We start from the raw sequence: 24,870 nt of genomic DNA, 5'->3' as shown, positions 1-24,870 counted from the left end.
GATTTGATACTAAAAATCTCTGAGTAGCTTAGGGCCACAAAACTCAAATGCACCATAATTACCCTCTGTATTTTTGGTTTTATGGAAGCTGAAGTGATAATAGGATTCAAAACAAATAAAATCTTTAAAAGGAAACTGGGGGATTTAGCACAATGCTAAAAAGGTTTCAAAGTCACCCAGTCCTGATTCTAGTAATTTGCTAAAATCGCTATAACGAGACACACGTGTAGAGAATTGTCATCCGGTGTCCACTTAAGAAAGAAATGGACAATAGATGAGAAAGATAGAGAAAGGAAAAAGTTTGAGTGCTCAGTAATATATAAACTCCTTTGATTATAACGTGATTTGAAAAGATGGAAATAAAGAGCTAAAGTAAAGAAAAATGGTAACACTTTAGTATAGGGACCAGTTCCTACTATTAACTAGTTGCTTATTAGCATGCATAATACTAGCATATTGGCTCTTTGCTAGTACTTATAAAGCACATATTCTGCATGACCATATTCTACATCTCTAATCCTGCCCAATATCTAAACTTAACAACTACCTGACTAACTATTAATAATCAGCAAATTAGGACTTTAGAATTAAGGCAAAAGTTGTAGTTAATAGTTAGTTAAAAGTGAGAATTGGACCTTAAAATAAAGTGTGACCAGAAAAATTTAAAATAAATAATTGTAAAAATTTACATTGTAATATTGTCATGAAATTGAGAAATGGGAAATATTAATATACCCATTATATATGCAATATATTAATATGCAATATATATGAATATACTGCATAAAAGATCCACCACACCCATCCTACGTCTTACCTCTTCCTTGTGTCAATTCTAAAATCTGCAGCTTAGCAATGTATTGAACATTTTTGTCTTTTATTTTTTAGTCAAATTTCTATTTTATAAAATGTTAAAGAATTTTATGAATAGCTTGTTTGTTATCATTATTAAATTGTACTCTCCAAAAGTCTGAAACCAATTTGGCATTTTTTGAATTCAATACACGTTTTTATTCCAAACTTTTTAATCAGCAAAACATTTGAAAGCTAAACAAGTAAAAAGCTGAATTAGAAAATGAACATGCATTTGAGATTTTCTGTATTTCTCCCTTTAATGACATTAGCACTCAAGCAGCTTGACCTAAGGACTGTACAAAGGTGTTCACATGATCATTGTCACAAAGTGATGCAGAATTATAAATATTTTGCATTAACTGTTTTCTTTAAAGCCTCTTGTATTTTTCCAAGCTAGAATAATAATCTGACTGCCAGATTTTCAATGTGGTCTTAGACTTTTGAATCCCAGTGTTGCTACCTTATTTGCAAACATTTACGAGAACTTCAGTCGCTAAAAACACAAGAATATCTTGTCTTTTACTGCTCTCCTAAACTGTTTCAAATGTAATGTTTCCTTCCTTTTACATAACCTTAAGGGCAGAGCATGTCGGAACTGTGGTTCAGTGTCTACTGTTTGTCCAGCCTCTGCATGTTAAATAGAGCGGCTGCAGTAACTGACAGCCCGTGTCATCAGCCACTCCCCCTTGTGCACACTCTGTGAATTAACTGACAGTGAAAGACAAGGTAGAGCTTGCTGGGTGAATGTGTGTGCCACACAGGTGTGCGCTCTACTCTAACTCTCTTTTTCTGCTCTCTTTGTCTTGCTCATTTTCATCACCTGTTTCTCCCTTTCCCACCCACTTCTCTCACTCTCACAACCTTTTTCGACTTTTCATCCTTTGTCTCTCTGTCCCCCCGGCAGTTTCATGTACGGCGAGCTGACAGACAAGAAGACAATAGACAAAGTCAGACAGACCTTTGATAACTATGAGTCCAATTGCTTTGAAGTGCTGCTCTATAAGAAGAACAGTGAGTATTCCCAGCTACGATTGTTTAGCTGTGCCTGCTGCGTCTAGCAGAAAAGTGAAAGTACAGAGATGCAATTGTGTCCATGTAGGGAGCTGAATTCCTGAAATGAATGAAAATGATTTAAGAAAATTGCTTAATTTTTTCTGTTTGATATACAGTTGAGGTCAAATGTTTACATCCCCCTTTCAGAATCTGCAAAATGTTAATTATTTGACCAAAATAAGAGGGGTCATACAAAATGCATGTTAATGTTTATTTAGTACTGACCTGAATAAGATATTTCACATAAAATATGTTTACATATAGTCCACAAGAGAAAATAATAGTTCAAAAATCAAAGTTCAAAAGTTTATATTGATTTGATTTTTAATACTGTGTTCTTACCTGAATGATCCACAGCTGTGTTTGTTTTTTTAGTAATGGTTGTTCATGAGTCCCTTGTTTGTCCTGAACAGTTAAACTGTCTGCTGTTCTTCAGAAAAATCCTTCAGATCCCACAAATTCTTTGGTTTTCCAGCTTTTTTGTGTATTTGAACCCTTTCTACAATGACTGCATGATTTTGAGATCCATCTTTTCACACTGAGGACAACTGAGGGACTCTTATGCAACTATTACAAAAGGTTCAAATGCTCACTGAGGCTCCAGAAGGAAAAACAATGCATTAAGAGCCTTATTTTGTCTTGCATTTAAAATAAGTTAAATCTACCCTGATCTTCAAATTCAAAAAGTTTTTCACCAGTTAAAAATGGTTTTAAGTCAGTTATTTCTATCTTTTGCTGTAGTGTGTCAGTAGGAAATATAAGTTTACATTTCCAAACATTCACTTTGCTATTGATTGTAATAATCCAGTGAGATTTTTGTTTGCACGAGGAGTCTGACAACAGCCAGTGCTCCACAGAGATCTGATCTCATCATCATCCAGTCTGTATGGAATGACATGAAGAAACAGAACAAACTGAGAAAGACGAAATCCAGAAGAACTGTGGCAACGTCTCCAAGATGCTTCAAGAAACCTACCTGCAAAGGCTACAGTACTGTAAAAATGAGGATGCTGTCAAAAATAATGTCATAAATAGATTTTCTTTATCCATTAACACAGAGGAGAGGAATTGTTGAATAAAGTCATTATTTTTGCTTTCTTCGTGTACAAAAAGTATTCTTGTCACTACATAACATTACGGTTGAACCACTGATGGCAGATGGTCTATTCTGATGATGCTTTTCATACTTTCCTGGACCTTGACAGTGTTACTTACTTGGCAGTCTATGGGACAGTCTTAAGCCTACTGGTTTTCATCCAAAATATCTTAAATTGTGTTCCGAAGACAAACGAAGCTTTTACGGGTTTGGAACGACATGGTGGTAAGTGATTAATGACAAAATTTTCATTTTGGGATGGAGTATCCCATGTTTACCAACATTTGGTTTGCGTTTAAAGCAACTTTTGCCCTAGGTGCACTTGCACATACTTTCTCAGGTAGCTTTGCAGATAGGTATCTTGAAGCTTCTTGGAGACGTTGTCACAGTTCTCCTGGATTTATTCTGTCTCAGTTTCATGTCATTCCAGACGGACTGGATGATGATGAGATCAGATCTCTGTGTGGAGCACTGGCTGTTGTCAGACTCCTTGTGCAAACAAAAATCTCACTGGATTACTACAATTAATGGCAAAATGATTGTTTGGAAATGTAAACTGATATTTCTTACTGACACATTACAGCAAATGATATATCAGAAAAAACTGACTTAAAACCATTTTTAGCTGGTGAAAATACTAGTGTTCTAATAATTTTGGCCACCACTTTATGTATATAAATTCATGTTCAGTTTGATGTTTACTGTTTAGTATGCAGTATTCCCCTTTCCACCAGTTTTAGCTATTCTGAAAAGGGAGGCGGGAGCACCAGCTCATTTTCATTTAAAGGGGACAATAACAAAAACACTGCGTTTTGCCTCATACCCTAAAAGTGGGAATTTCAACAAGCTATAAAAAATTATCTGTGTGGTATTTTGAGATAAAACTTCACATACACATTCTGGGGACATAGGAGAACAATTTAAAATATTGTATCATTGCATTCTATGGCACCTTTAATTTTGATCTGTGGGCTGATTGTGAACGTGGACGGGCATTATCCTATTCACAGCATAATCAGCCAGTAATAGTGATTTTGTGGCACCACCTCTTATTTTCTGACTTTTATCTGTGTTTTTATAACTGTAAAAACTTTGTTCTTGTAATAATAATGTTATATTGTGTTAAGTTTTGTGACTTTTATCTGTCTTTTTATAACCATAAAAACTCTGTTGGTGTAATCATAATGCTATATTGTGTTAAGTTAATCAATATAAAACCAACAACAACAAAAAATACAGACCCTTTTTATCAGTATTCAGATAATTTAGGCTTATTTTGAACTTTCTTCTTTTAAATACAGGCATCAAGCAGCACATGCTCATTGAAAAGTGTGTCTGGGTGTTGCATTAAAAATTCACTAATCCACTTCATTTGCAAACACAGCATGAACGTCAATACAGCCAGCAGAAAGTGTCTGGTTTTATGGCTCAGATTTCAGCTCCTGTCCCAGATCGCAAATGCACAAATACTTGCCGATTGGCAAGGCTAGCCACATCAGAAGTCGAAAAAAAACCTAACAAGCTAAGAGGAGGCAAAAGAGCCACTGCGTTTCTCTAAAAACTTTCTGTGAAAAAAGTGTCTTACTTAAAATAGGTTTGGGCATTTAAGTCAATTAGTCTTCTCAGGTTGGTTGTTATTGCTATTTACTGTATATTATTTTTTTAGCTCGGTTGCTCTGAGGTTCACTTTCTGTTTTCATCTTGGTTGCACACTGTGTGATTTTGGCCCGAATCCTAAAAGATTCCTCTGATCCTATGCTAAAATCTGTACTCTTTGATCGCTAATTTGACATGTTCAGTGATCAACTTTTAAGTACCAGTAGGAGCACAGAACCTGATGAGCGACAACAATTAACCACCACTTGCTCCTCACATATCGTCTTCATTTATTTCTATTTTCTTTTCAATACAAGCCATTATCAAAATTAACTCTCAAGATTGTTTTTCTTTGCTAGTCACTAATTCAATTCCGCATGTAAATGCAGCTCACTGTCACCAAACGCATTACAGATTGATGATGGAAAATTCCAGACACATCTTCTTATGTATGTGTTGACTGTTTATTTAGTCTGACATTAATGACAACTAAGATCCCACAGTGTGACAATACGCTGTAACGAGTTAAAAACAGTTATTTTAGAGAGTCTGAAAAACCTGTGTTCTGTTCCATTCAGTTGCACTCGGTTTAGCTATCGAGTCGTGTCTGTGTGTGTGTGCGCACGCTCTCTTCTTATTCCCTTACTCCCCTTATCTGGATACCGTTAACAGTCCCATAACTTATGATCATGACCGATCATCGGCTACTCATTCCTATCCCAAAAATGTACCTTCTTTGCTGAGTTATTTGATCATTTACACATCAAGGCATCTTGCATTTTGGACACAATTGCATCCTGTCTGCTCATTTTTCTAATGTAGCTACTATAAAGATAAATCTCCTTATGTAGCCTCTATAAGATAAAGCTGTCCTGTTAAGCTCAGATGTAATGACCCATTAGGCACACGGTTTACACAGTATATTTCTCATACGGGTGAACCGAGAACTTTGGTCTCAATGATCTTCCTGTCTCCCTCTTTTTTTTCAATTCCTGTCTTTCTCCTGCAATCTTTATTCACCACCATAATCTCATTATCATTTATTCTGCTGCTTCCCCTTCCTTTAACCTCTCTGTCACTTTCACTTTCCCTCATAATTTTCATCATTTTCATCCATGTCTTTTATCATCCTGGTCATGACTTCTTTTAAACCCTCAATTCGCTTCTTTTCACATACCACTTTTCATACTTTACTTTCCTTTCAACCTGCCCTCTCTCCTCTCTCCTCTCTCGTTGTGTTCATCTGGTGCTGTCAGGAACCCCTGTGTGGCTCTACATGCAGGTGGCCCCCATCAGGAATGAGAACGATAAGGTGGTCCTGTTCCTCTGCACTTTTAAAGACATCACTGTCTTCAAGCAGCCCATTGAAGATGAGACCACCAGAGGTAAGAACTCTAAAACTTATCTTGAGTGTTGCATTTTTCAGCCTTGGGGTAAAATTTTTTTAATTAACTCACATACACACAAACTTGAATTGACAGTGCATTTTTTAATGTGAATATAGCACATGTAAATAAATCCAACCAGAATTACTTTATACTTTATTAAACATTATTTAGGTATGCACCTAACACAATTTTGTGAGGTTTACATTTAAAAGTCATGAATATCTAACAATTTCAAGAAAATCTATCTTATTTTAAGGATGTTTAACTTTAAATATTTTTACTGAAGAACCCACACAAAAATACCGAATTAAGGTCAGATGGATTTTAAGTGGGGATGTTTGTGTGTTGCAGCTTGCTTGGCCCAATAGCACATGGTAGTATAATGAGAGTGACAAGCTGTCACTTTATGTTGGAGAGTGCTGCTTGTGGGCATCACTGCAGTCAGCCGTGGAGGTTACTTGTATAGGCTATATGTGCATTTATGATTGATGAGCATTGTCAGATCTTACTTTTCCTACCATTTACTCTCCCTTTCTGCTTTTCTCTCTCTCTCGATCTCATATAAACCAGTGGCTATTTTCCTTGTCAGCTTGTGCCACTGCTAAACTGAAGCACTTGTCCTTTGACAGTGATCCTAGCCTACACAGGAGCTCTTTAAAGACACACACACACACACACACACACACACACACACACACACACACACACACACACACACACACACACACACACACACACACACACACACACACACACATACACATATATATATTTGGAATTTCCCCTCAGAGACTTGATGGCAGCTGCTGTCACTTTGTGGCAGGGCACCTGTGCCCAACTGGGACTCTTGTCAGTGGGTGTGTACAGAGCGACAGGAAGTGAGTTCAGCGAGTATCACTCTGAAACATATAAACAGCCTATCAGATGGAAAGACCATCCAATGAACAGGCAGTGCTGAAATGAAACCATTCTGCATTTAGTGACAGTTGTGGTAGCAAATGCTATTAAAAATAAAGGTTTCAAAGGTGGATTTTTACAACAGTGCCATAGAAGAACCATTTTGGGTTCCCCAAAGAGCTTTTCATTGAATTGTTCGGCAACACTTTATTTTAGTGTTCTTTTTACACGTTAAATGTACTTACTATTATAATAACAATAAATTATGCATAATTACATGCAAGTAATCCTAAACCAATCCCTAATCCTAATCCTAACCATACAGTAAGTACAAGTAGGTAATTAATATTACTCAGTACCTAAATGTATAATTACACTGTAACAAGGACACCTTAAATAACCAATAGTTCTTAAAAGAAGTAAAAGAAAAGTTATGATAATAATTTTGATAGTCCAAAGAACCTTTTCCCACTATAACTACTATTTTTCCCACTATATAACATTTTGTGGAAAGGTATCACACTCTTAAAATAAAATAATAGGTTCTTTATTGGAATCAATAGTTCCATGAAGAACCTTTAACATCCATGGAACCTTTTCAATTCACATAAGGTTCTTCATAGTGGAAAAAGCTTCTGTAGGTTTCTAAAATGTTCTTCACACTAAAATAATTATTTTAAGAAATGGTAACTGAAAGGTTGTTGGGGGAACCAAAAATAGTTCTTCTGTGGCATCACTGGGAAAACTTTTAGAACCTTAATTTTTAGAAGTGCATGGATGTGAAAGGTTCTTCAAGGAGCCGTTGATGCCAATAAAGAACCTGAAGTCTAGCTTTAGTGCTTGAATAGTAATCTCCATGCTTTGGCACTTACAGTCACATGGTATTTAGTATGAAAATGTCAATGAAAACACCACGATTTCAGTAACCAATTACTGTCTATCTTCTCTCTGTTGAATAACCAAAACTCTACTGGCTGTACTTATCCATATAGCTTTTATTTAATATTTATGAATATAGAAAATTATGCATCACAGGTGACTATGCTCACATTCCTTTGGCATAGATGAGCCTTAGTAATACCCGTGTTGAGAATATAAGCTGCTTATCGCCACACACTGAACCACAAACTTTCTTAAGCATCTATCAGGCATTCAAATCACCTACAGTGATTACTTTCTAAATGAAGGACTATTTGCCTCATCAAAATGTTAATCTATGCTGCTTCTGACCCTTGATGCACTAATAAATATTAACAGCACAGTCAGGTTATTCATAGCCTGGCACGTCGCTTGAGCTTGTTGTTAGGTAAATATGAGATCTGTTGTTCTAAAGGGGCATTTGTTAAATGTCACATGCCAGGTGTGTATTCAGTATTGCTTCATGAATAGCCCATGTGTATTTACCAATGAGAGAGTGCAGAATCAGGTATGGAATCCCTGCATTAAGAGCTTTGAACTTCGACATCAACTCTATTGACAATAAATTAGAAGGTTCCTCCAGTAGTGGAAGTATGTGATTGATGAGCTTGCTGGAATGAGAGTGATGGGCTATACAGCATCTGCTACTTGATTTAAGAGCTTGTAAAGGGGGCTGTTTCCTTTAGGGTTAAAGAGTCAGTATCATGTAAGCATATTAATATGATTTCTGAAGGATCTGAATACTGAAGACTGGAGTAATGGCTGCTGAAAATTCAGCTTTTTCATCACATGAATAAATTGCATTTTAAAATGCATTAAAATAAACAAATTTATTTTAAATTGTAATAATATTTCACAATATTACTGTTTTTGTTTAAAACAATTTGATTGGACTGTTTCTTTTATCCCAGGCTTTGGCTTCTACTATTGATTTTAAGGTAAAGGATAACATGCATTGTGCGTAGCTAGTGAAGCTTTTAGTGTTATTTGCATCATAGGTATTTTGTAATTAGTTGTATAATCAAGATCTTTCCTAGAGCTTCATTCCATGTGACTGCTGCCCCTGGGGAAAAAGTAGAGCTAAAAGCAAGAGTATAGTGTGTATGTGTGTGTGTGCGTCCATGTATGTTTCCACGTATCCTGTCTCAAACTCCCAGTGGAATAGTGTTCCTGTCGGTAATGCCCTGCACTGCACTGGTGGTCAAATGAAATATGCAAAGCATCTGTATAGAAATAATAAAGCACCATTAGGCGTCAGTGCTCCCAATGCACACAGGGTTACTTTGTGTTGACTGTGCATTCGTCCCCAGCATTTAAAGAATCTGGGCATACATTTAAACCACAGGTGAGTGCGTGTTCTTTCTCTGAGGACCTCTGGCCTATCAGCGTGATCTCATTGATGGTGGCTTACCCAGAGGGGCACAAACTTCAAATCATAGCAAATAGGAAAGAAAAACGAGGAATGAATATGGGCTCCATGGCAACAGTGAAACCCTTTGAGATCCTTCCAGATCTTTTCTGTACGCATCAGATAGTTACCTGGAGAGGATTTTCAGCTCATCAGGCATATACTTTAGGACCTAAGCATTAACAACAGCATAAATTGAGAGCTAGCCAGCAGAAGTTCAAAGGAATGTAGTTAGCAGCCCTCATAAAGGAAGAATCTGTGGTTATGTATAGTCTTATACTGGATTCAAAGCTGTAGATAGAAACAATATCAGGAGTATCATTTTAATAGTTTAATTTTACTGGTCATGTAAATATCAGCACCTGCAACAAATTACAGATTTTTTAAAATATTTTGTCTAATGTTTCAGTAAACTATTTCAAGAAATTTGATTGTACAGACTATTTATTCATATGTTAAGCTTTACAGGGTTAAAGAATGTGGCTGGAGCACAGTAGTGGAGCAATACTGTACAATCCCAATAGAAAGTGTGCAATTTCACAGTAGTCTGCTGCGTTCTCCACGGTCAGGCACTCAGATCCAACCCTGAAGAAAATTTCATTCAGAATTTGTTTGTTCATCTGTATCATTACCTGATTTGCTTAATTCCTTTCGTGCATTTGGAGGCAAAACGATGCAAATGGCATGCGCAAATAAACACTTCTATCAGTGGGTGTGATTCTTAGTGAAATCTCCCCTTAGTCTGTTTCCTTCACTGCTGCAGTCTGTTGCAGTCTTGCAGACCTAGTTTGCCACTCTTCTGCCAGATGCGGTGCATTTGGGCAAACATATGCTCCATTGTAGCTTAGGTCTGATAGGGTTCTAGGAGGCTGCAATGGCCAAACTGAGATTTCTCTGAGGCTTTGCCTTATGGCTGCTTGACACAGCTACCTAGAATCATTTTGCCCTGTAGAAGGACTATATCTGGAAGACGCCTAAGGCGTCCAGTGCAGTGTTGTGACTCTTTGCCCTAACACAGACAGATGGCCTGAACCATCCATTGTTTTCTTCTTTCCTTTTCCTCCTTCTGTCTGTGACATAGTTTCGTGTTTGCACTGTCATATTTTGTTTCTCTTTTTCTGTCTGAGTTTTCAATATTTGTACTAATCAAGTTGTTTTTATTGCAGATTACCAACAGTACCAGTATATATGTCATATATATATATATATTTATATATATATATATATATATATATATATATATATATATATTTAAACTTAATTGACACTTCTGTCATAACTTTGTCTTTAAAAAAGTAAGAAACAACGCAGTAAACATTTCTGTGTAAATGTATAATATAATTTCTATTTTAACAACTTTGTCACTGACAACGTAACACTATAGTATCTAAAATAACATAAACATAAAAATATGTTAACATGATTTTAAATGTTTGTACAGAAATAAATATGTAAATTCACAGTACATTTAATTTTACAACTTTTGTTACCATGACATAATAATGCTATAAACCTTAAACGGCCTTAAAAACGGCCTTACTTTGTAAACAATTTTAATTTTACATTGTGCCATAAATGCTTAACTTGTATTGATTGAGTTTAACTTGTAATGAACCCAGAAAGTTCCTTTAACTTAAATATAGCCAGTTGATTGATTTTTCCGACATAAAAAGCTGTCCCCCACTGAACAGACCAGCATGCTATTTTCATACATCCTACCAATAAGTGCACACGGCTGATTTCCCCTCTTTATCCCTTCACTGAGTTCATTGTTCTTGTGGCCATGCAGAAAGACTTCCCCTCTATGTCCCTGTTGTAATGAGAGAGAGTGGCTCCAAGAGACCCAGTGTGCTCCAGTACTGTATTGTTATGTTTGAACATTCATGAGATGTGACTTAAATGGGAGAGCCGCAATGTTATTAATGTTTTACTCCTTTTCCCGCACTGTTAGGTTTTAAAAACAGTCCTTCCTGAGGGCAAAAAGAGAATGGATGAGATTAACAGAAAAAAAAAATAGCATTCGCATTGGCACGTGCACATTGTACAATCACTTGGTGAAGATCTGACTTTGTAGGACTCAACTGACCCAACTGACTTTAGGGTTATTGAGATCAAAAGAAAATCTTCCCATCTGTTTTTATTAATGAGATGGCAATGACTTCAAACGAGGCTCTCTGTTGGATGCAACAAATTCCTTCATGTCTCCACAATGTCATAATGCTTTCATTTTAAAGTCATAAAGAAACGTTATGCCTTTGCAAAGAGTCCCCAAGGGTTTATAACAGTTTCTGTTTTTACAAAGCGAGGAAGGAGAAGGCTGAGACATGTTGATGGCACAGACTTTATAAATGGGGCATGGGCACACAAAAATATGTGAATTTTTTTGGAAGGAAGGGATGGGGAAGAACAGTTTTCACTGGTGTCAGCATTTGCAGGAGCCTCGGTGGAAATCAGCGTGGGCCATTGCTTTTTGGCAGCGTGATGCCAGCAGTGCTACTAGTTGTGTGGAAAAGTGTGTTTGTGAGTAAAGTAAACAGGAAGAAATGTAGAGAGGAGGCAAAGAAGTGTTTCCTGTTGCTAATACACCATTTTGTTGCTCTGTGTGGCAGGATGGACCAAGTTTGCCAGGCTGACCAGGGCATTAACCAATAGCCGGAGTACACTTCAGCAGCTCACACCTATGAACAAGACTGAGGTCAACCACAAGCATTCACGCCTGGCAGAGGTGAGCGTCACACACACATTTGTTTTTCCTATGATCAGGACTTTCCATTGACTTCTGTTGTTTTTATGAGAATGATAGCTAATGATGTTTTTTTTCTTTCTTTTTACCATACTCTTGACCTTCATATAAGCCTTTTTGCATTTTCACTAAATCTATATTCAGCTTTTTTTATCTTTGCAAGGACCTTTGGCTGGTCAGGTTTTGTAGTTTTGATCTTCATTTACTGTCTTTTTGGAGTCATTTGGACCTCACTATGGAGGCAAAACTTGACCCACACACACATATATATGCACATACAAAAAGGTCAGCTGCCTTTGTCTTCAGTCCCACATGGCAGAAATAAAATCTGACTTCATTTCCAGACAAATGATAGTTGACTCAGCTGTCCAATGACTGCTGACATAAGCTTTATGTCTCTAAAACTTTTCACTGTATTATATCTTATGGTGCCCTTTCATGAGGTATATATTCCTTACAGTGCATAATTTTGACAGGGCAAAAGACCAGCTTAGACGAGGATGATTGATTTTCCGGCCAGCATAGATATTCATCAGCAAAACTGGTTGTCTTTAAAGCAAAACTAGTTGATAAGGGAGCACTTAAGAAACCTTGTAGTGACATCAGAACATCAGAATTTTTTTTTTTTTTTTTTTAATGTATAATATTTTCTTTTGTATCTCGCTCAATCTTTTAATTAACTTTAATTTCTGTCTTTCCAAGGCTCTTCAGCTGGGCTCTGACATCCTCCCTCAATATAAGCAAGAGGCTCCTAAAACTCCACCTCACATTATATTGCACTACTGCACCTTTAAGACCTCTTGGGACTGGGTCATCCTCATCCTCACCTTCTACACGGCCATCATGGTGCCCTACAATGTGTCCTTTAAGACTAAACAGAACAACCTGGTGTGGTTGGTACTGGACAGCGTGGTGGATGTCATCTTCCTTGTGGATATTGTGTTGAACTTTCATACAACTTTTGTGGGACCTGGAGGAGAGGTCATATCTGACCCGAAGCTCATACGCATGAACTACTTGAAGACCTGGTTTGTCATAGACCTGCTGTCTTGCCTGCCCTATGACATCATTAATGCCTTTGAAAACGTGGATGAGGTAAGCACAGTGTTGAAGATAGACATTTATTTGAGCAATATTAATGTAGCTACAGTATATATATATATATATATATATATATATATATATATATATATATACGCTACGGTCAGTACTTTTATTCAGTAGCACATTAAATTGATCAAAAGTGACAGTAAGTACATTTATAATGTTACAAAAGATTTCTGTTGCAAATACAGTACATACTGTTCTTTTGAACTGTCATCAAAAAGTTGTGAAAAAATTTATCATTACTCAAAAAGATAAAGCAGCACACCTGTTTTCAACATTGATAATAATAAAAATAATAGTAATAAATGTTTGTTGATCTGCAAATCGGCATATTCAAAAGATTTCTGAAGGATCATTGTGACACTGAAGACTGTAGCAATGACTGCTGATAATTCTGCTTTACCATTACAATAATAAATTGCATTTGAAAATATATTAAAACAGAAAACAGTTATTTTTTTACTCTAGTGTCAATGGTCCATTGCCATGCATTATATGGCTGAGAGACTGCAACGCCTGAAGTTAAAAATCATGATTTGTGTTTCTACTGAAGAAACAAAGTCACCTACATTTTGGATGCCCTGGGGGTACGCAGATAAACATCACATTTTCATTTTTGGGTGAACTATCCCTTTAAATGATTTAACTACAGAAGACCTTGAAACAGTTTTACTCTGTGCATTTTGCCTTTCATCCAAATTACTGCCAAACACAATCTTTTTGTTTACAGTTTATTTGATCAGATATAACATATCTGATTGTTCTCCAATGACCAATTATAGGCAAAAGCACAAGTCATAAACCTTCATCTTCTTAGATTTTATTACTTTTGGTTTTATATTTATGGAGTATTCCAATCAATTTTTCTGTACTCAGCTCTTGCATTACAATTAATCCTCCTCCATGTTACTAAAGTTGGTGATTATTCATCTGTGGATCTTGTTTGCGGCAATTACTGTTTGCACAGGAATTCTCCCCAGCATACATTTCTATCTGAGAAGAAACGAATGCAGCTCATGTTCGTCTATTTAACTTGCACGAGTGGTGTTGCATGTACGTTTTTATGCACGTCAGGAATGCTTTATTTTTCTTGATAGAAAGGAGTGGGATTGAGTGGACCCCCTTCCCTCCAACATTTCTTGAAGCTGAAGCTCTGACGTGAAAACTATATCCATTATTGCCATCTCTTTCCATATCAGTGGCTGCTCACGATACTGGGCATTAGCCTAAATGGGTTTCAGACCAAACAGACAGATCAATGATAAGTGGGCTGCATGATTTCTGGAGTCTGTGTAGATGTGTGTTGAAGTAGAGGCTAGGACGGACTGAGATGGTTGTGTGATATCAGTTGTGTGTGAGACCTTTCAATGTTTAGAGCTGCTGTGGTATATATTCGCCACAGGAGGCAGTGTTTGCCAAATGAGAAGGTTTCTGCGACTCAAAGATTAATATAAACATAAAAGAAGATATATTGAGAGGTCACACGAATGAAAAGCACTTCCAGTGCTCTTTTTGAACTTCTGTGTACTTCAAGTTCTTCTGGAGGATCAGTGGGAGATTTTACTTGCCATTTTTTTTTTAATCTGTCTGAAGGATCTAATATAGAGAGCTGCATGGAAGTTATCATCCGAAAAACTTTAAATGGGCACAGGCGTCCTAATGGCTGTAGGTTAAATTGGGCGACTGTGGACATTCAGAATAAAATATGATTCTGCTTTGAGCTTCTTTACATTATTAATCTCCATATGTATGGTATGATATATTTATCCAATAAAATAACTCCTCGGATTCCTATTGGTGCTGTAAGTTCACGGTTGCCCTGGCAACAGGCATCTTTTCCCATTGTGGTGATGTTGTTGGAATGCATTAGTCTCTGCATCACTGGAACACAATGAAGTTCCAAATCTGCAGTGTGCCCAGTTCTCAACAAAAGTGTTTCCTGTGGCATGTAGGACCGTGTGGCACTGCTGTATCACTCCTGCTGTGGTTGAAATCTGCATGTTCAGGCTGAGTTCAGCTAAGGTTATGACTCAGATAGATGGTCTGTAGCTGAAAAAGGAGAGGAGTAATGCTTGTTTGTGAAGCTGCTTTATTTCTTTACACTTAGTGATAATTCTTTACACACTTAGTGATAATTCTGTGATTAAACACAACCTATGTTTGTTTTATTTCTAGTTAGATGATATATATATATATATATATATATATATATATATATATATATATATATATATATATATTTATATATATACGCATATACTGTAGATACATCATACAACAGGAACTCACATTTAAACAGTCTAAAGTATTTCCAAACTGACATTTGAGACAATTTTTATTAATCACAAAGTGTTCTAATATCTAACTTCTAATGTTTTTAGAAAACCATCTATTATCTTGTGCTTAAAAAAACAACAAAAAAAAAAAAAACAAAGCAAAAAACAGAAACTGATAAGCTGAGGTGACCCATAATATAATTGCAAGATTTGTTTTTTTCAATTTCATAGAGCAATATAGCAATTCAAAAACCCAACACAATGAAAAATGAACCCATATGCTGTAGAGAAACATTTAAGAACCTTTATTAAGACAGCCGTAGATATACTAATAAAGCTGTAGTACTAATAAAGAAGGAATCAGATATAGTTTAGAGAATTAAAAGTGGAGGAACAGAACATTTGAGTGATCAAACTCAAAAGCATTCAGAGAATTTCATCTCCATTTTCCCCATGCATTTATGCATGTGTTTTTTCTGAATGTGCATACATGACAATGTGCATGTTTTATATTTGCATACTGTTTATATTTATCAGCAGAGAGTGTTTTTTATGAAAGCTGATGGCCTCTGACACAGCTGCTGTTGAAATGTCACACTCAGCTGGCCCCCAGTGAATTGTCTCCCAAACCTGACACAAACCACAATCTTAACAGGACACTTGTTGAGTTGGCTGGTGTTAATGATAGTGGGGGTGCAATGTGTTAGACCCCCACTGAGCACTGTAAAACCAAGGGCATTTATCAAAGATGACAGTGCAAATGATCAACACTAAAAAATAATTATAATAATCTTTATAAATTATAATATCTAATAATATTTTTAATAATTTTTATATTGTTTTATTACTCAATTATCAAATGGTTTTTCTTGTTTTTAGCAACAATGCTGTTTGTTAGATTTGTCTAAAACTGGAAAACAAATTATTAGTGATAAATGAAAAAATAAACATAACAAAGACCAAGAAAATTATTTTGCAGTTTATTAAATGTTTTATGTACCTTTGAAAGTTAAACAAACTGAAACATTTGAACTCACAAAAAAAGTTTGCTCCTAATAAAATGCTACAATGTGTGTGCGACTGTCTGTCATTGGGATTGATGTGCAGCTGTCAGATGTTTTTTCTATGAACTGGAGACTGTTCTGTCTTTGTGTCCCCTGTGGGCCACATGTCCCTGTTTATTTGGCTATTCTGGTCTCTTGACTTGTGTTGTGTAATACCTGCTCTTTCTGGCATGTATTAATGGGATATATAAATGAAAGTTCATTAAGTCCTTCACGTATTGTCTTCAAAACTTGTATGGACTTGACTTTTTTTCCAAAATGAAATGATTAAGAAGCTCTTTACCATACAGTTTTCCCAATTATACAGTGACCAAGGCAGCTCTTATTGCTTATATGCCTATTAAATATATAAATATTTAATAATTGTTCTCCTGTATGGAATTTTGGTAACCAGTGCCCTGTACCACCTGTACAATGAGGTTGTGGCCTGCACTACACAAAAAATACTTTTCTTAATTAATATTTTTGTCTTAATTTCTTTTAAAATTAATAAATTTAAATGAAAAATTAATTTATTTGACAAGCACAACTGAATAAGATATTAAGACTTCATATCTTAAAGTTTTTTTTCCCAGCAAATTGTTTTTTAAACATAAACCTCAATAGAAAAGTATTTAGTTTATTTATCACTATCTATAGTGTGGTTAAAAGAAAGATGATTGAACGAAATATACATTTACTGAAAAGCAAAATTGCATAATATTAAGTATTAAGAATTAACACTTACAAAAAACTGTAAACCTAAATTTAAACTTAAATTCTTAAAATATAAAAATAGAGTTTTAAAAAACTAAAATCTTTCTAAAATCTTTTTCAAGATATGTTATCTGTAAGACATATATGGTGTGGTTGTGTTTGTTCCTCACTAAAATCTATTGTATATTATCTTGTTTTTCAATTCTTTTTGGAAACTTGACAGCCATTATATTTGAACACTGTATAGTTTTTGTGTGTGTGGAAAAGAGCAATATGAATATACTGATATATAATATATATATATATATATATATATATATATATATATATATATATATATATATATATATACTGGTATATAGCTTTTGTGTTGCACAAAATAAAGAAAGTTATATCAGTTTGAAAAAATGTGAAGGTGAATGAGTGATGACAGAAATCTCAAGTGAACTATTCCTTTAATCATTTCACACAAAGGTTTTTCTGAAAGTGCATATTAGGACATGTCAGTTGTTGTTATAGAACACTTGTTGTATAACTTTTTTTTTAGCATCTTGATATGACATTCTTTCCCGCATACATCTGCTGTTCCGTTCATACTAATTAGTTTGATGCGTTCAGTGTGTGCTGCTGTTCAGATCTAATATCTGTAAATGGGTCTCTTGAATCCTAAAGTCCATCTCTGGGCTTATTATATGCATGCGCAAGCGTTTGGCATGAAGTGAAACGTCTGCCTCTGTCTTTCTGACTTAGGATCCCATTGCAGAGACCCTTCTGCAGTGGGCCACTTGCCAGCTGCGGCCCACTCTCAACGCAACACCACACGTGCGGAGGAGACTCGATGTTGCCTGTAAGTTCGCTCTCCTTTCTTGGGTTGTTTAAGGCTCTTCTGTCCCATTTTCTCATTTGTACAACAGTTCGGTAAACCTCTCTCCTATTCAATGTTGAGCAGAGATGCACTAATGGCTCTCTAATTTATGCTAATGTTGCTCTGAATGCTGCACCCCTTAGTGTGTTTTGTTTATCTAAAGTGATTTTAGATGCGAGTCAATTCAAATTAGACAGCACAAGCTTCATTCCCCATACCCTGACACACACAACCACACGCAGCATGTTTCACCAATAGGCATTAATGTTTCTCTCTTCCATTATCCCATGATACAACTGTGGGGTCGTCACATCTAACTGAACATTTATGAGCACTCATAACCTCTGATGTTCACACCCGATAGCTACTCATCTGTTTGGCCTCAAAGACAAAGACAAAAAACTTTATGGTTTACTAAACGCTACATAAGCACAGTTGCAAATTAGATATAGACCCTCAAAATGATAAATTACTTGGGAAAGTATCCATTAGGAGCTGCTCCGCCTGGGGAGTTGACTGTGTTGCCAAAATTAGCATAGTTTTTTATAGTTTTTTTTTTGCTATAGCGTAATAAAAGCCTTAGGATTTCATGCAATATTGCAGAATGAACACATCTATTTTTACCTTCCTTCCTCCGTGTCAGTGTCTAGGGAAAATTGCTCCTTTCAGGAACATAAAGCATGTTTGAGAAATTAGCCTTTTGACTGTGTGACGGCTGGAACAAAAAAGCAGAAATCCTCGGTGGAGGAAATGCTAATTAAACCTGTGAGGTACACATCATGGCCACTATTAATAAACAGTTCTGGGCTGACAGTCCAAAGCTGTTGAGGATGCAACAATTAGGTATACTTACTTCTCACCCCCTCATTTTCGCTCTACCAGCATAAAAAGTGAATTCAATCAAGTGTCTGCGTAGAACAAATCATTACATTTTGTCCTCCAGATAACCTCACAGCTGTCCTCTATAAGACAAGAAACGTTCAGCTGTGAAACATGCAGGTTGAATCACAAAAATTGCATTAAAGAGTTTTTTTTTGTGTATTAAATTCAATAAGAAATGGCTGATTTTCATGGTAAAATTTTAATGTTCTTCATTTACAAAGTTCTGTACATGCTCATGTCCTTTGTATGTTTATATTTATTATTAGTTTAAATATTTAATTAATATATATTTATGCTTAATTTCCTGTATGGATGCACTATCAGCTGATATTAGAGCTTTGCTAATTTCTTTGTATCAATCGTTATACTCATTTCCTCTATTTTTACAATTATATTACCATTGTTATTATCTAATGCTCATTTAAAGTCAATGTTAAAAACACTAATATTTTTAATACTGTTAAATGTAATCTTTAAGAGATCTCAAAATGAATATATATTTTTTATTCTGTACATTATAGTGTTGTGATGTCTAAATTCACTTGTAGCATTTAAGACTATTTTAGATTTTTTGCATTTTATTTTTATTTAGACAAAATAGTACAGAATTAGATTCAGCTATTGATTAAAATAAATGATGAACATTACAATTTAAATTTCAAACTTAATATCCATTAAAAAATAAATTAACTTTTTTAAATTTCACATATAATTTTTTTTTAAATGCTTTATTTTTAAATTATTTAGGTAATATAGTATGGGAATTTAATGTTAGCGATTTGTCATTTAAAAAAGTATATTGTAAATGTATATTGGCTCATGCCGCTTGTGTGTTTATTAAATATTTATACTTAATATTTACTAATATTTATTAAATATTTAATAATGCATATTAATAAAGTAATTTTCAGCTGATATTAGAGCTTTAATTTATTCAATATTTAATTGTACCTACACTTTTCCTCTGTTTTTACATTTAAAACTTTTTTTACAAGGAAAAACCTATCAGCTATTGTTGTATTGTTTAGAATTTTAATATTGGTGTGTTCCCAAATTTTGAGCAACACTGGACACGGTTCTTCATTTTCAGTGGTAGTGCACACAGTTGGGTCATGTGTTCTGATTCCTGATTCAGTTGGATATTGCATTGTGTGTAGAAACGCCTTTTAGCAAGCAAACTCCAGCAAATAACCTCTGTAACTGTGAACCCTTAGATTGTAGTAAAACACCATATTAAGTCCATTCTACAGACCTCCCCCTACAATGCTTGCAGACCATGTCTGCATATTCTATGTAGGCCTTCCAATAAGTTAATGCCGTATTTGTGTACGTTAAGCAAACTCTTACAAATATATGTTAATCAGAGTGGGCTTTTTCTTTAAAAGCCTATAATCTGCATTGGCCTGAAGTTGACAAGTAATGTTTAAGCTTTTGTTCAAAGGGATAGAGTGCAAGCGTGGGCGTAGCTGAGTGAAAGCATCCTCTTTATTTTGCTTTCAGAGCCAAAAAGACTATATTTATTCCACCCTTTAATGATACAGACTCAACAACATACATCCAAACTATAAACTGTAATCTTTCATAAGCTCAAAAGAATTTGCCTGATCAATAAAACAACTTTGTTCACTCATGAGATTAAAGATTCTCTTTGGATGTGGCGGATGGAGTGGTAGGATCAGTCGAGGAATCCCAGCTATCCATCCTCTCCTCCTCCTCTGACATGAAAGGTGTCAGATCAAAGTGGCTATAGGCTGAAAGAGCAGGTCTCTGGAGTTATATGACACCCATCAACCTGGAATTATTCATGTTCAAGTGAACATGGATGATCTCACCTTGAAATCTACTCCTGACTTTTTTTTAAAATCATGAACTATGTTAACTAAGCCTTTCAAGTGCACCTTATCAATATAAAACAATACATGCCAACATGAATATGTCTTTATGTTTCTAAGCATTTTCTTACACAACTGTTTTCTTTCCAGCTCGTTTACATTGCACACAGAGAAGTATGTCACCAGCCAACACTACTCAATAATATGCTGCATTAAAGTAAAATGTAAAAAGTTATTTATTTATTTTTTGTTTTGTCTGGATTTCTTTTAAAATACAGAAATGTATTTTGATACATACAATGACTTGAACATAACTCTTAAAGAATATGAATCATTTCTAAATTAAAATAAGCTTTGATCATTTTTTGGACATAAAGTGATACAACTGATTTCAGTCTCATTAAAAACTCCCATAAAAGGATTCAATTCTCCAAAATAAATTCTTATTGTCTTGTTTGCCGTAATATTTTACTATTTTTTCTTATAAAAAGTACAACAGTTTTTTGAAAATATTGTCAAAATATTGTTTTGTTAAGATATGATAATGATAAGATAAAATTATAAATATTGTTCTATTTATTTTAGATTTGGGACGTTCACACCATATAATGATAACGACAGAGTAACAATATAGTTGCAATCATTTGTTGGAAGGATTTTTTCCAACTGATAAACGATAATAAAAAAAAAATGTAGTAGATCTATACAGGTGGAGCTGGGGAAGGTGGAGGGTTTCTGAAGTGTATTTGAGTATTTGAATGTTGAGAAACAAGTTCATTGGCTGCTGATCAGTTGTGCCATGTGGATTTTTTTCCCCAATATGTTTAAAACATGATTTGTGATGGAGTTCAGCTAGTGTTAACATGTTGTTACCATCTCTGATGATACATTCTCTTTTTCTTCGCCAGGGTCTCAGCAGCCTATTCAGTTCTTTGAAAGTGGTGCGTTTACTCCGTCTGGGTCGAGTGGCACGCAAACTGGACCACTATCTGGAATACGGTGCTGCTGTGTTAGTTTTACTGGTGTGTGTCTTTGGCCTGGTGGCACATTGGCTGGCCTGCATCTGGTACAGCATTGGTGATTATGAGATCATCGATGAGGGCACCAACAACCTCAAGAGGGAGAGCTGGCTTTATCAGTTGGCTATCAGTATTGGCACACCATACCGCTACAATGCCAGTGGCTCTGGCCACTGGGAAGGCGGTCCCAGTAAGCACACACTCTACATATCATCTCTCTATTTCACCATGACAAGTCTCACCACCATTGGCTTTGGGAACATTGCACCTACCACAGACGGGGAGAAGATCTTCTCGGTGGCCATGATGATGGTGGGCTGTAAGTATCACTAAATGGTGTCCTTGCTTCGTGGATGCTTTACTAGACAGATTGAGCTTTAGGTGGTTGGTAAATGTTTGGAGATTAGGGATGCACAATATATCGATGCCATTCCAGTTACTGACTGATATTAGAGTTTATATTGGTAGCACTCAATAATGTATATTTAAAGGAATAGTTCATCCAAAATTGAAAACATGTTAAAAATATATGCACAATAAGGCCATTCAAGATGCAGATGAGTTTGTTTCTTCATCAGAACAGATTTGGAAAAATTTAGCATTACTACACTTGCTCACCAATGGATCCTCTGCAGTGAATGGGTGCCATCAGAATAAGCGTCCAAACAATTGGTAAAAACATCATAATAATTCATAAGTAATACACAGGACTCCAGTCCATCAATTAAAATGTTGTGAAGTGAAAAAAGTCATGACATTTGCCAAGTATGGTAACCCATACTCAGAACTGGTGCTCTGCATTTAACCCATCCAAGTGCATACACCCAAGGAGCAATGGGGGGGTTCAGTGCCTTGCTCAAGGGCACTTCAGCCACGGGTATTGAGGGTGGAAGAGAGCGCTGTTCATTCACTCCCCACCAACCTACAACTCCTGCCAGCACCGAGACTCGAACCTGCGACCTTCTGCCCCAAAAGCTGTGTGTTTGTAAGAAACAAATCCATCATTAAGACATTTTAGCTTCAAACCATTCTGGCTAAAATATAAATCCTATATCCAGAATATTGCTTTTTGGGTGAACTATTCCTTTCATTGTACGTACTTGCTTTTGCAGTCATCTAACATAATCTTTTACGTTTTTTGTTTCAACTGCTTACACACATTTTCAAAACTTTGCCTCTTTTTTTGCAAAACTTTCAAAACACACAAATCCAAGAATTGCACACACAAAATGCAAAACGCCTCACATCTCTTTGAAAATGAAGCACTGCATTCAAAACCTCACAAACACATCTCAAAAGCAAACATTTGCAAACACCTTTGCCATAATATTAATTCCTGTTAGATTTTTGTGTGTTACATAAAGAATTGTGTGTTGTGTTTTGCAAAAAGTGTTGAAAAAACTGTCAAACAGTAAATAATTATTAAATAATTAAATTATAAAAAATTTAAATAATTTTTAATATTTTTTTTTTATTTAGTCAAAACACTGTAGAAATTTGATGAATTTTTACATTATTATCGTTATCATCCAAAACATGAAAATAATTAGCAGCTTTTTGTATCGCCAGAATTTTAATGTCAGTGTATCCTTTATGGTTTAAGGCTGAACTTCAAGGTAGGGAATACACTTAAAATAGCATCAGAGTGTTTATTAAATTCTCGTCAATCAGGGCATATCACCAAACTTTAAGTGCTATTTAAAAGCATTGCAGACACATTAATAGTATCATATAACATCACATAATTTGATATAAAACTATTTTCTACCTTTGCAGGATTTCTGTTTAGAAAAACATTTACATCATGTCCTAGTAAGACCTGCAATGCGCCTGTGAAAACATTTCCTGAAACTTCTCTCTTTAAGCTGTTACATTCAATCATAAATGAATAAACTTGTGCTTTAAACCTCCTGAACCCATTATGCCACTATTTGCTCTTCCTCACCTAATCACTTGTTATTTTTAGAATACCTTCTCCAAAGGTCATAAGTACTGTAGTAGCCAAGCAGTAGTGTAGGTCAGCTTTTGAGTTACTGAACAGTTCCATCAGTAATCCTCTACAGATCCACAGGGCTAGCAGATAGAATGAGCTACAGAAAATTGTAAGCTGTTGGTTGAAACGTAAGGTGAGCCACCCAGGAGGCTGAAAAAACTGTCAGTGAGTAAACAGGGAACAGCGGCACAGCTAAATGCACAGTTTAGAAAGAGATACTGTATAGAGGGCAATACTTTTGTAAATTTAAATAGCAGTTAGATTATTGTACAAAGTGTAGTACAGTATGTAATTTTTTTCATGCTAAAATACTAAAAAATGTGATTTTCTAAAATACTTCTTTATATTCTAGTTTAATATGCAGAGACAACTATGAGTCAGCCATTTGTAGGTCAACTTCGTGAGGAGTGTAAACACTGTGCTTTTCAAACATTACAGCAAAAAATTATTTTCTAATGAGTATTCTTCTCTTGCTTTCCAGTAAAATATCTAAACATCCTTACAAGATGAGAAAAATAAATTGACTTATTTGTTATCTATCTATCTATCTATCTATCTATCTATCTATCTATCTATCTATCTATCTATCTATCTATCTATCTATCTATCTATCTATCTATCTATCTATCTATCTATCTATCTATCTATCTATCCATCCATCCATCCATCCATCCATCCATCCATCCATCCATCCATCCATCCATCCATCTAGCCAACCAAACCAGCATTTATTTATTTATAAAATGTATTAATGTTCTTTAGATTTCTTTCATTTTTTTTTTTGCTGTGATTTCTGTTTATTTAAGCAGTGTGACACTTGTGACTCAATCAGTGGTGTGATTTTTCTTTTTTACACTTTCTATAAGTGTCACTATTAGCACAGAAATTACACACTTCAGCTTTAAAGTTTTAATTGGAAAGCTGACTAAAGGTAGTTTCATTTGGCAGACTCCAGCTTATAAAGCACAGCTGGCTTCAGATCAGTTTTAGTTGGAGTGAGTCGCAGTGCTGATCATTTCCTGATGTGTAGTATCACAGTGCTTGCCGTTGATATATTGCTTTGTTGTTCTGCAGCGTTTCTGTCATACTTCTGTCTGTCTGCACAAATGACAGCAGATGGAGAGAAAGTCTTGTGTTGTTTGTGGATTTATCTCACAGTGCTACAGTATGGTGCATTGTGTC

The 24,870-nt window shown here is 35.4% G+C and overlaps 1 protein-coding gene across 1 annotated transcript in view; it reads left to right on the top strand.

Moving 5' to 3' along the window:
• kcnh5a (potassium voltage-gated channel, subfamily H (eag-related), member 5a) overlaps positions 1-24,870 on the top strand; it is an 84,772-nt gene that overhangs the window by 20,165 nt on the left and 39,737 nt on the right. The window contains 7 exon segments of the mRNA XM_042747164.1: positions 1,760-1,866; positions 5,857-5,985; positions 11,821-11,936; positions 12,657-13,060; positions 17,861-17,927; positions 17,930-17,944; positions 21,585-22,014. Of these exon segments, the coding sequence (XP_042603098.1) occupies positions 1,760-1,866; positions 5,857-5,985; positions 11,821-11,936; positions 12,657-13,060; positions 17,861-17,927; positions 17,930-17,944; positions 21,585-22,014 (1,268 nt within the window).

This window comes from Cyprinus carpio, chromosome B20, assembly GCF_018340385.1.
Source record: "Cyprinus carpio isolate SPL01 chromosome B20, ASM1834038v1, whole genome shotgun sequence".
In the NCBI taxonomy this organism is placed as follows: Eukaryota; Metazoa; Chordata; class Actinopteri; order Cypriniformes; family Cyprinidae; genus Cyprinus; species Cyprinus carpio.
Note: the sequence above shows the minus strand (reverse complement) of the source record. Positions and strands in the feature narration are given on the sequence as shown.